Raw genomic sequence first — 12,893 nt, 5'->3', positions numbered from 1 at the left:
CAGAACTGTAATATTCTAAATAAGCTTTATGCACAGTAACATTAATTGACCAAATCAATGTTTCTTATACTTTCTTCAGATCATGCTTCAAACAGCTGGATCTCCAAATTGCATAAGATATAAATTTGCTTAAAACCCTGCAGTTCAAGATATAATTTAAGAGGCTTAGAAACTTTAATTAATGCTGTCAAATCAGAAAAAGCATAATGGATTCAATTACTTATTAAGGGGTAAAATTAGTCTTAATTTAAAATGGATATTTTCCCTCTAGCAACCTCAATTCAACTAAGAGATTTGTAAATCTCATTTCCATTGCACGAGTAATATGAAACTCTAGTGAGGGAGGTAGATAAGCAACATTTAATTTTCTTCATGAGGTTTAAAATATCTAAGCCTGTGCATTAATTTTGCTGTATTACAGGCTAGCAGTCATTACCAGGTTCAACAGTACAGCAGCACATAAGGACTGCTAGCTGTGGCCACCCAGCTCTGGGTTTGCATTAATAAGAACGAAGGTCTGTGCTTCCCCTATGGCGTAGGGCACCTACACTGAGACAGAGTAAGGACATTAGTCGGATACTAGCTGAACATCATTTTTATGAAGATTTTTTCTTCTTCTTTCAAATGCCATCTATTGGTACTAAAAGATACCCTAATGAAATGACACAACACAGAACACTCGTTAACGTTGTCAAATACATGTTGCGTTTGTAATGGTAACTCTTTCCTGCAAACGATTAAAATGGCAGACACCAGTCAGATCGATACAGAGGATCAGCACTACGCCTTGAGGTACACGGCGGCCAGGCACCCCCCATCCAAGACGATTCACATCAACCTCCTGCTCACAGTTTGACACTCACTGGAAGTTAGTCCCTTTTTTTTTTTTTTTAAACTTTCCCCACATTCATCTCAAAGAGAAAGTAACTGCCCCAATTTTATTCTGTACTCTAACCTGATAAATCCCAGTTTGCCTATGGACACTGGTTTCCCAAGACTGTGTTTCAAGGTATAAGGTGGTCCAAGCTGGGGCTTTCCCATTGCTTTCTGTTGAATGGGATGACTAAGTAACCACTGAAAGGGTGTCAAATCTATCAGATTCAAGGGAAAATGTTCCTCATGTTCTTGGTGGCTACATTTTAAGTGAAGTCCATCCTTCTTCCACACATTGCCAGGAGCAGCCCTGGAAGGAGTATGTGTTGGCATGGGCATGCTCTGCACCAAACATGGTGCACCTGCTGCAGATTTCTGTGGCTGCCTGCTCCTGGCAATTCCAACTGGGAACTGAGGAAGGATTCCCTCTGGGAAAAACCCCAGACAAATTGTTTTGCCCTGCTAAGCTGGCTCTGCAGCTCGCATGGCATCTTGCTGCTGCCCCAGCCAACATCCACTGCCAGATGCGCTGCTGGAGCTCCCAGAGGAGCCAGGACAAGCACAGTGCCCTGGCTGCCTGCATCTACTTCTCCTTGCAATGTCAGTGTTGCCCCTTACTAGAGCCTCTATTGCAATAACATCAACCCACTACCTAATTTTCTTACAGACCAATGTTTAAAATTGTGCAGGTATAACCCTGAAAATTTAAAAATAGTAAAAAAAATTACCACACTGAAGCATAAGGAGAACATCATTAACAGGACCAGAACTGAGACAATCATTAGACAAAATACAGAGATGCAAATAATAAACTGTACTTTACCAAGCTGCCATTTTTTTGAACACATGGTCTCCATCATCCAGATGGGTAAAGCTGGTTCGAGCATAGCAATAGCCATGTTTGCAAAGCAGATGGATCCTTAGGAAAGAGAGGGAGGAAAAAAGTAGTACTAATTATTTTTTTTCACTATGAATAAAAAGCCATGCAACGAATGGATGCTTTTACATAAAACATTGCACTTTTCACAGTCCTATTTGTTATGCATCAGATGTTGATTAATGTTAAATAGAACAGAATGTAAAATCACTGAAGACTAACTTTTTATATATTCCTATTCTCCTAAAAACTCTACAATAAAGGTTAAGCTATTTTCATAATGTGAAAGTTTACAGTGAGCTTGATGACATTTAGAAAGTTCATGAGGTCTGACTGTTTCACAAATGATTAGCTAAAACTACAATCTTCTGGTCTTTATCTAGTCTCTGGGGCAAAACCAGGGCCCTGCTGTGTAAGAGGCACAGGCTCTGACCCGATGCCTCCGTCATCTGAGAGCGACTATGGTGAGATGTAGAGGTCTTGATCCTAAAAATACCAAGGGACAACCACAAACTTGTCTGTCTCCTGAAGAAGGGAATTCTGTGTCAAGATCCTATAGCTTGCAGCCAGTAAGTTCATGCAGCAAAGCATGGGTCTGGCTGAGCTTGCCCAGCCCCATGAATTTCAAATGCTTCCAGATCTCTTTTGAATTTCTGGACCTTTAGTCACCCAGATGCAAAGGATAACAAGCAGTGGAAGCGCTGATTCAGTCTTGCCCTCTGGCTCAGCTCTGCCCTATGCCACTGCCTGCAGATCCAGACTCCAGTGGGTTTGTGTCAAGTTCATCTATCCTCAGTAGTGCACTTCAGCTTTAGTGCAGGGATTATTCTTTGGATTCAGGATGCCTTTCCCACTTACTCAAAATAAACCAAGGCAGTCAAAGCCCAATGTAGGGCAAGAGGACACATCCCCACTGCTAATCGCTTGCAAAATGGCTTCCAAGGGAGTCTGAGAGACAGTAGAAGCAATAGCCTCAAACTTGTGTTACCAATTTTCTTCATAATATTTATAATCTCTAAAATTCAGAAAAATATTCTAGACTCTTACAGTCATTTATCATCCAAATTTTATTTAAAAAAAAAAAAAAAGCTTGATTTTTCTGAGGTCAGAGAAACATAAATTTTCCTGGAACAAGTTCTTCATCATACAGTTCAAAACAAAATGAGCACTGATATCATTCTTTGCTCAAACCTGTCAGAAAATGTTATACTGTGTATCCAAAAATTCTTAAAATGAATTTACAGGCTAGCTGACTCACTCCCTTCCTGGGGCAAGGTGCAACAGTTCAGCACTGCTTTACCCTAAAGACGAAAGGTTAGATCTAAGGCTAACCTTTCCACTCTACTGCAAGCTCCCGCTACCCTGCGGTGTCTGTAAGGAGCACCAGGTAAACACCTCAGGGCTGTCCTCTTCTGAGCCAGTTAGCCACGCTCAAATGGCTGCCTTGATGTTGGAAAAACATTTCAGGCCACACAAAGTGCCTCCAGAGGAAGCAGGGCCAGTCTAAAAGAGATGCTTAAATAGCAAAGGTCTTACTCTACTCTTAAACTTTACAAAGAAATAAGAAACAGGTGTGCATGCACATGTGTGTTGGATCTGCTTCTCATTAGGTCAGGAAGCATCACCAGAGCTTACCAAAGTACTTAGGTATATGGTGACAAGGGTAGTTCAGATCTTTAGGACACACTCCAAAAGAAAAGTGGGAGCCTGAGCTGGTACTCTGCAAACTCAGGGCAAAGTCCAATAAAGATTGCGCTACCTGCCTTAGCAAAGCTTCCTCAAAAGAAGATAAAATATTTTTTTTCCTCTGTCTTGCATGGAACTCTCTTTAGAGGCCCATGTCTCAAGATCATAAATCTTACATTATTTCTTGTTGAAATTAAACATCCTGCATTGGTCAGAAGGTGTGAAATTGCAATGCCCCAGCAGATCTGCAGCTAAGAACCCACTCAGCTTTTGGCAGAGTGCCGTAGGCATCGCTGGTATTTTTCTGTGAAAAAGCAGGTACGCCGTGAAAAGCTGTCACACACCCTCTTAAGAACCCATGCGCTTGTGATGAATCTGTCTGAATTCTGGGGGTTTTTTTGATCTGATAATTTAAACTAACTTCTCTTCAACACAACTTTGTCAGCTTAACATTTCTTTAATCCTTGTCAGTATGGTCTGGCTGCAAGAATGGCATTGACTTCATTCACTGAGCTCCTAAGAGCAGTGACAAAAAGTCCCAGTACATTTTTTTTGCCTGGATCAGTGAGTGCTGATGGCACTGACTTTGAAGCATCACCTCTGACACTATCCAGATGGGAGGCAGAGTCTATATTTGCTCACATTTCCTTTCTCCTGCAGAGGTTTGCATCTGAGCTTGCCGTATCATCTGGTCCTGTCCCTCCGATACCCACATTTTTGTGACCTCCCCACCTGGGCTGGTGAGTGGATGTTCCACAGGAACAGCCATGGTGCATCCTGCTACTGCTGGTGATGAAGGTGACCAGGCAGTAGGACTGGCTGTAGGGACTGCGATATGCAGCAAGAAAGAGCGAGCACTGGCCTCCTGGCTGTTCTGACAGTCAACGTTGTTAATTCACAAGCAATACAGGTTATCAAGGGGAGAAAGCCATACTTTCAGAGAGAGAGGAACTCCATGCTTGACTTCAAAACACCTTGTGTTAAAGACTAATATTGTGCCATAGATAAGCCAAATTGGTCAGGAAGTGCTTGTACGTTGAGAATACAAACAATTATGACTCAAGTGTGTATGATGTACGCTCAGGAGATTGAATCCAAATTTAAACCATGAAATTAGCTTACTTAGATCAAGAGTGCAAGAAACACGTAAGCTGTTAGTCCATTTGCAACGTGCCTAAAATGGCCCTGATTTTTATTTGTGGTTAACAAGTCAGCCCACTAGAGATGCAGTCAACTTTTTAATTAGGTCATTAATTGGCTTAAAAGCCCTTCAAAACCTCTAATCTCCCTGAGCAGTGCAAACCCAGTGGGACTTTTAACCTTCTCCTCTCTAATCATTGTATCTGAACATAGTACACAGTGTGGGACATTTACATTCACAGCATCCTTGCAGAGCAGAAGACATATTATCCTGGCTTAGATATGGAGAAATGCAGCATGCCTTACCTGATTGCCTCAAGGTGTCAGAGCATGAAGCTAATTCTGCCATCCCAACCAACCGCTTACCCACCCTTCCCCATCAATATCAGGATCAGAAGTTCCCACCCTTGATAATAGAGCAAGGAAAACACCAAAATCCTTGGGGTAAGAGAGAGCAAATGAAACTTTCAGACCCTTTTCACTGTAAAAAGCAACAACTTACAAACCGAAACAATTAACCTTTAAATGGTGTATTGCTGGTACATCAAGAAATCTGCGTTTGGACTGATGTGCACTGATAGACCATATAAAAGGCTGAATTTATAGTTGGTATTTGGCACTCAGCTCTGAAAGAAAACACCCAGATTTTGCCTGCAAGGGACATAAAACAGGGGAAGAAGAGGCTGAGGTTAGAGAACTTCAGCATCATCCATACTGTCAAAGCCCTGGGCAGTCTGTCCTGGGAGGCAGAGACCCTGGGCAGCATACCTAACCCCACCAGTAATGCACCACAGGGACTTTCTCAGATCCTGGTCACCCATCTACCCTGGTCTACCCATCCCTGACTCTCTTCACTACTTTGCCTCCCTGAGACTGTGCAGCGCATTACAGAGCATCAGCTGAAACAAATTCAGAGAAGAAAATAGCTGCAGAACAAGAATGCCATGCAAATGCGTTAGAAAATAGAGGCAAAGTCTACCATATTCTTAGCAGACAAGGTACATGGACAAAATAGTGGGATCCCTGGTCTTTGGTACCTTTTCCTTGGCAAAGACTAGTTTGGCATGAGCAGCTAAGTCTTAGTCAAGAAAAGTACTCCTTGAAATCAATCTCCTGGTCATATTTTGTGATTTAAACACAGTTCTGTCACAGATTAGACCTTGGCAGGGATTACATTATTCTCCAGAAATCTACTTTATATGCTAGATGAACCTCACCTTGCAGCACCTGCTTTAAGCACTGTAAGAGACAAGGTACTGAAGTAGATGAATGATAGATCTGATCTCTTATGACAGGTACCGTCTTCGCTACTCTTTTCCCTCAAATACCTTCATTCTATGAAAAGGTCTGTTAATGCTCCAAGAATTTCTCAAGCAAAAAGTGTTTGTATAACTTTAGTCACACCTTGACCCACTGTCTAGTCAAAGAATTAGGGTACTCGTCATTCCCTAAGACCACCAAGAAATAGAGAACCCAAAAAATGCCTGGAAGAACTGCTTTCTTGGTCAAGCAGGTTAGGATTAAGGAAAACTGTAAAAATTACAGTCTCTCTTCAGATATTTTATGAACATTTAAGGGCCAGGCTTATTTACAGATTTCAGAATAAACATTCAAAATGCAATGCAAAAAGGCAAACTTCCCTTGAGACAGAAAGACTCATTGGACAAACAATACATGTAATACCAACCGCCATTCACCACTCAACCCAGACCTTTTCTGAAATATAATCCATGCCCTAGAGACCAAACTCACTCCTTCTTCAAACAGAAACAAGGCTCAGTGTTATCCCTGCCTGCAAAGCGCTGACAATACCTCCCTCCAAAAGCCCCGGCCCCGTTCACTTGCCTCACAGAAAGTTTCATGGCCACATCTCAGTGCGGTGCAGCAATTCACTGCTTTAGCAAGCAACCACAAGTCACTAGTGTCCTCTCAGCTGGAAAGACTTCTACATTTCAAACTTTCTGCCTGTTATGTCTCTACTGATTTATTCATCCCATATTAGCAACAGATTATTTTTTTCTTTGAGCTTTATGTAAATGAAACCAGCAAATCACAATATTGTTAAACCAGCTCAGCCGGAGGGATTCCAGGGTGCCAGGTATAATGCCAGCAGTTGGTCTAAAGAAAAAGAAAAGGGATCTGGTACCTGCTGCAATAATGATATACGGGTCCTTCAAAAGCGTCAGTAACGGTGTCCCCTTCTGACTCTACAAAACAGAAGTTTGGGATTAGGAAAGGCAAAGTGTCATCCATTGCCTAGAGTGTTTTACCTTAATACTTACTTCTGCTTGTGCTCTGGATGGCTGCAGAACAAATAACTGAACAGCTGTGAAAAGAAATCAATATTGTAACTTTTCTTCAAGAAGGGGGTAGATGGTAGTAATATGAAAGGGGTGTGCTACGTGGTGATATTGGCTTTTTGTATTTACTGACCTCCATCTAACAGAGCTAGTGCTGCCAGCACCAGGAAAGGAGAGCTCTTCCCCACAAACTCATACATGATGCTCCCAAAAGGTGGGCCCACTGCCAGGGAGAAAGAAAGGACACGGTTGTGAAGCCCCATCTCTGACTCTGAACAAACATCCTCTGCAAGCACGTGGGCATCCTGCTATTGGCACTCAGCAACCAAAGACCTCAACTGCAAAAATCCCCACAAAGCTCACTGGTTATGACGATAACCATATTCTTCACTCCCCAGAATACTCTTCCATGTAAACAGAACCCAAACATCTCAGAGATTATTGCCTGACACACGTATCCACATAAGAAATGTGCTGCTGTGGGAAAAACTATTCTGAACATGCACCATTAATCTAATCTGGAGACAGCATGATAACATTGCTCTTGATGAGACTCTTCTGCTGCTTCCATAGGTCACAAGTACATGCTTTGGGAAGGCTGAGTGGTGGTTTCTCTTGCCAGCAGAGCCTCCAACTCACTGACCTAATACTCCCATAGCAAGGCCTCCTAGTGCAATTCCCATTGCGTTGCCTCTCTCTTCATCATCTGTATATACGCTGGCGAGCATACCCATCCCTACAATCAAAAAAAAAAAGCACAACACAAAATTAGGCATCTGTGTGCTAGCTTATGGTCATCATTTGCCAACCCTACTAACCATTATACACCAATGACAGCAGGTATCTCTGTGTGTGTGTTTCTGTGTGTATATATGCATAAATAAATATAAATATGTATATTCCCTCCCCATAGAATTCACTCTGAAGCAAAAGGGGGCTTGGCAATGTAAATGGTCTCCAAGACCACGTTCACGTGTACAGTATTACTCAGGTATTTTAACAATGCCCTGATTTGCTAGATTCTTTGTCCCTGTCTTTGCCACGAAGCTTTTAGATGATGCTTTTCTACTAGCAGAAACAAAGCTTTTGGCAAGTATTCACTGTTATTTGTACTGGGTGCTTGACACAAAGGTCTGGTGACCACTCACAGCTGTAACTGTGGTCAGTGCTAGCTGTGCTCGGCATGAGCAGAGCTGATTACTTTGAAAATGAGTATTTCAACTTCAGCATCCAAAATCAAAGGATTCTTTTGACCTTTATCTTCATGTGCCTCACTTCTGCATTTGATGATGAACCTTCATTTCACAAAAGGAAACAAGCCTAAGTAATTTGTGTTTTTGTGAAGCACTCAGACACTGTAGCTGTAAATGCTGCAGAAGAGTCCTCATAGAGATTAATAATCCTGTTTTCAAATCAAGGTTTAAGTAGGACTCAGTAAACTGGAAAAGAAAACATAATATTGCATGATTGATCATTAAGTGAATATCATCCATCATGTGTATCAAAAGAGCAGAGGTCTTGTGTGGACTAACACACTTATTGAAAATTGTGGACGACATCAAATTGTTTGCATGAACAATTGAAGAGCAAGTTAGAGGATGATATCAGAATTCATGATGAATTTGTGTGATTTGGGGAAATATTCTGGAAAAAATAGGAGGCAATACAAAGAAGATAACACAAAAAGTTTTACGCTTAGGTAGGAATGATTACATGCACAAATGCAGGGTGGGAAACAACTGATTGGAGCAATACTATGGAAAAAGTTGAACGTGAGTAAGCAGGTGTTGCAAGTGAGGTGAACTTATTTGCCTGTGAGATACATGGAATGACTTTCACTCCTGTTGGCACTTGCAAGGAGTCAGAGCTTCTTCCGAGTGCTGGGTCTGGTTTTGGTACAGCACAGGAAGAAAGGTGGGGGTGACTGGAGACTATCCAGAGAAGAGCAGTGAGGATGAGCAAAGGCTCAGAAAAATATCTGTGAGGGACAACTGCAGGACTTTCAGTTTAAAACCAGAGAGAAGAAAACCAACATGAGAAGTGATAATAGTTGTGCAATATGAAAAAGAGCCACAAAGATAAAGAAAATAAACTGTTATTTATGTTCTCTCAAATATGGGAAGCAGCAATGGTTTTACATGACAGTAAGGAGGGTTTAGATGAGACATCAGAGAAAAATTCCTGACAATAAAGGTCATGAAGCACAAAGCTAGATGCTGAGGGCATTTCTGGAGTCTTCTGAGAACATGCCTATCAAGTATGCATCAGGAATGACAGATATAAAGCTGATCCTGCCTTCAGGAAGGAGATGGACTTGATGGTCTCTTGGCCTTTTCTGCTCTATTTTGCAGGCTGTCTATGAAAAAAATAAAAAGTCCTGTACTCATCTAAGAATTGTATCTCAAAGTACATATTGCACAGGAATTGAGCTAAAGCTGAACAATAATTTTTATTCTAGCCTGACTTCCCTTTGGAAAGCTTGATTTGTAACCTTAACTTGTACAAATAAAAAAGATGGATTTTCTTGTCACTATCCCTCCTGCTTGTCTTTGCCTTCCCCATCCCTGGCTCCTCACCCCAGCCCCTGCCTATTCCCTTAGCCACATCCCCACTCTTCCCACTACTCATCCAGGCTTAAATCTCTATGCTTAACTAGTGTTTGTTGTGCAACTTCAAGCCCATCTTAACCATAAGGTGTTTCTTGCTCCCAGTTCAAAAGCTGTTTGGGGTGTTGCATCTTCCCAGCTGCCCCAAGCAGCACTGCCCAGATATGAGCTAGGGCAAAATCACTGCAAAAGGAACCTAGGAGGTATCCAGCTGCCAAATTCTTGTTAAGTTTCTATGGAGTGTATGTGAACCCTGCTTATAGACCAGTCCAACTTGGAAGGGGGAATTTTCCTGAGGAAGCCAAAAGACACATTCTTGACAAAAAGCTCTCTTCACCTCCCCTTTCAAGCCAACTTTAAATTCCTGGTGCTGTCATGGGAAATTTTTCAAAGGAAGGACTGTGAAATGTTCTAATATTAACAAACTGTATTTACTCCAGTCTCAGAAATAATTAAATAATGTAGGCTGAAAACCCATACTCCATTTCACCTACTCATTTAAAACTTACAGCCTTGTATTGGAAATCTGGTACAGGTAACCTGAGTCCAATCTGGCTGACAGCATGGTAAGTCCTTGAAAACAACATTTTATAACAGAAATTTCAGTAAGAGACAGAGCTGCTATCCCTACTGTAATAAGTACCAACATAAGTTCCCAATGACCTTTAAAATAGTTAAAAGTGAATTTAAAATGTTGAAGATGCACATGCAGAAATCCCAGGGAGAGTGCAGTTCATTTAGCGCTCTATCTTACCGCAACCCAAATACCAAGGAAGTCTGAAAAGACATTTGATTTTGAGCTACTTCTATGAAAGAGACAGAAAATATTTTGAAATTTATTTAATTGAATATTTTTGTACTAATTATTGAAACTGCAGACAAAATATAATTTAGAAAATTACTAAAAATTACATAATCAGTGATCTGTATTTCACTCTATCATCTATTCTCTTACCTGCCACAGAAGAACAAGAGGAACCAACTCCTTGAAGGGATCTGGCAATAAACAATAACATGTAGCTTCCGGAGAAAGCAAACACTACAGAAAAAACCAGAAGTTTTTAAAATTAGATTAGCACTAATGAGGTTTAAAAGTTAGATTTCTTGAAACAATCACAAAAACTTCATGCAATTTAGTCAAGTGTTTACAGTGAGTTGTGCCACTTTCAATGCTAACTGTGTTATTTTCCCTTATTGCATTTAGATGTGTCAGTGTTGAATTGCTCTCAGGTGTCTAAGCCTCCTGGTAACACCAAATGCAAGCACACAAGCAGTTTTAACTAATTACTTAGGATTTGATTACATCCTGCTCTGTTTCAGCCACACACAGAAGAAGTAATAGGACCTTTCTTTCCAGCCTTGCCTCTCCACACTGCTTCATTTAAGGCTGCCCAGCCTGAAGCTCCAGGCATTCAGGGAAAGCAGGATTTAACACACATGCACCATTGTTTCCTCCAATAAGCAAATGGACGGAGAGAGGTTTTACCCTGGTGTTGCCAGCTCTGCAATAGATGTTGTGCAGCACAGCTGGGTGATGGTGCAAGGAAGCCAGCTCCACCCATTCAAGGGCTGGAGAAAGTTCCTGATCCTCCCAACAGCAGACCACCAGAGAAATGGCACCAGAGGAGGTGCCTCTCCATCTCTTGCCAAGAGATTTTACTCTGGACTCCACTCTGCCTTTTGGACAGAGTCCCTGGATGCTGCACTCATTGGTGCAGTTAAACTTCCCACCACAACACTGGAAAGTAGGAGTGTCCCAGAAACCCATGCACATCTCTGCTTGTACAGCCTGTGTCATGGCCAGTGTCATTAAATCTACAGTGAGTTTTTAAACTTTTTTTAGCTCCTATCTGTTGGCCACCTAAGGAGTTTTGCCAAACAGGTTATAGCTGGAAGAAGCTGTTATGCACAAACTAAACCCAAGATCCACATGCCCTTCTCCCACCTGCCCTGTAGCATTGTGCCTCTCAGGCTTTTCACCAGGTCTTACAAAAATGCCCATCCACGTGGACAGAGAAAAATCAATAAAAATAAAGGAAGGAAGGATGTCAGCAGGTCAACAGTACTCCCTCTACCATGAATTAGACTCACTACTCTTATCTTCAACCCAACCAAAACTTGTCCAACATGTTCTTGAAATGCAGAGCTGTCAGTGACTCTAAGACCAGTTAATTTTCTCCAGCACTTCAGTCCCCTTGATGATTCAGTTTTAAGCTTGTTATTTCTTCTCTTATGTACAGTGGACATGAAAAACTGTTCCCTTCCTTTTTTGTCATAGACTGGTATGTCTTATATCTGCCTTCTGAAGCAAACCTGGTTCTTTCACCATTCTTCACAGGCTTCTAATGATGCTTTATGTTCTCCTCCGCACTCTTTCTATCTGGGTCACAACTTTAAGTGCTATGCCAAAACCAAACATAAAACACCAGCTGAGGCCTTATCAGTGCCATTTAGAGCAGACATATTATCTCAGCTGACTTTGCAGGCTATGGTGTTTGCACATCCCACAGTGATGTTTAGCAGCACTATGATACTGTTGACTCATATTCTAGTCATGAGCCACTGCAGCCTCACGATCTTTCTGATAAGCCCCTACGACAGCTAGTTGTTAAGGACCCTGCAAGATATCCCTCTCATGGCTATCTGTTTAAAACTGTCTGAGCACCACTTCAGATTACAAGAACATGAGAGAAAGATTCAGCTAAGGAAGAGATCCGCCAAGGTGGATGGAAGGTGGTGAGTTCCTTAGAGCACATTCATAAGAGTGCACTTGTCAAATCCCATCAGCACCACCATCCACATGGAGACACCACCCTTAAATTTTCCTTGAAAATCAGTCCCTCTACATCAACAAGATGTAGTTATTGTAGACCATTTATTTAAAAGTTGTATCTAGTCCAGACCAAATAAGATGTGAACACTTACTGATTGTTGACACAAACATGATGCAGAAGCCAGCAAACAGTGGAATCTGGTAGCCTATTCTGGAAAACAAAATGAACATACACATTTCTGGGATTGGCTCACTGACATTTTGAGTTAGACTTACTCACATGAGTGCACACACTGCAAAAACCCAACCTGTAGTTCCTTGGTGGGCTTCAAACTATTTATTGTGGACCATATGATCAAATTTGTCCATGTTACAAATGCCTTTTCATCTGGCACAGCAGACTTTGTATCTGAAATCCCTGGAAGGAAACCTTCTCTCATTAGAATCTGATTGCCCTGTTCCCATTCCACCATAACTGTTCCCAGTAAAGCCCCTGTGGGCCTCCATGGGGTTGCCAAAGGTATGAGAAAGGAAGATTTGTCTGAGCATGCTGAACTTTGAAATATCCCCGTAGTGTTTCAATGCTCATCTGCTTCCTTCCTCATGAGACAATGACTCTAATTAGACACGGTCAAACC

General features: G+C 41.7%; 1 protein-coding gene across 4 annotated transcripts in view; it reads right to left on the bottom strand.

Moving 5' to 3' along the window:
* Positions 1-12,893, bottom strand: part of SLC18A2 (solute carrier family 18 member A2) — a 30,981-nt gene that overhangs the window by 7,982 nt on the left and 10,106 nt on the right. For all 4 annotated transcript variants that reach the window (XM_064464243.1, XM_064464242.1, XM_064464244.1 and 1 more), the window contains exons 4-10: positions 12,408-12,466; positions 10,438-10,521; positions 7,520-7,612; positions 7,010-7,099; positions 6,859-6,902; positions 6,723-6,783; positions 1,697-1,792 (exon numbers count right to left, since the gene is read on the bottom strand). In XM_064464243.1, the coding sequence (XP_064320313.1) occupies positions 1,697-1,792; positions 6,723-6,783; positions 6,859-6,902; positions 7,010-7,099; positions 7,520-7,612; positions 10,438-10,521; positions 12,408-12,466 (527 nt within the window). The remainder of the gene's footprint in view (positions 1-1,696; positions 1,793-6,722; positions 6,784-6,858; positions 6,903-7,009; positions 7,100-7,519; positions 7,613-10,437; positions 10,522-12,407; positions 12,467-12,893) is intronic.

The sequence above is a fragment of the Phalacrocorax carbo genome, chromosome 12 (genome assembly GCF_963921805.1).
Source record: "Phalacrocorax carbo chromosome 12, bPhaCar2.1, whole genome shotgun sequence".
NCBI classification, from domain to species: Eukaryota; Metazoa; Chordata; class Aves; order Suliformes; family Phalacrocoracidae; genus Phalacrocorax; species Phalacrocorax carbo.
This window is presented reverse-complemented; position numbering and strand designations above follow the sequence as displayed.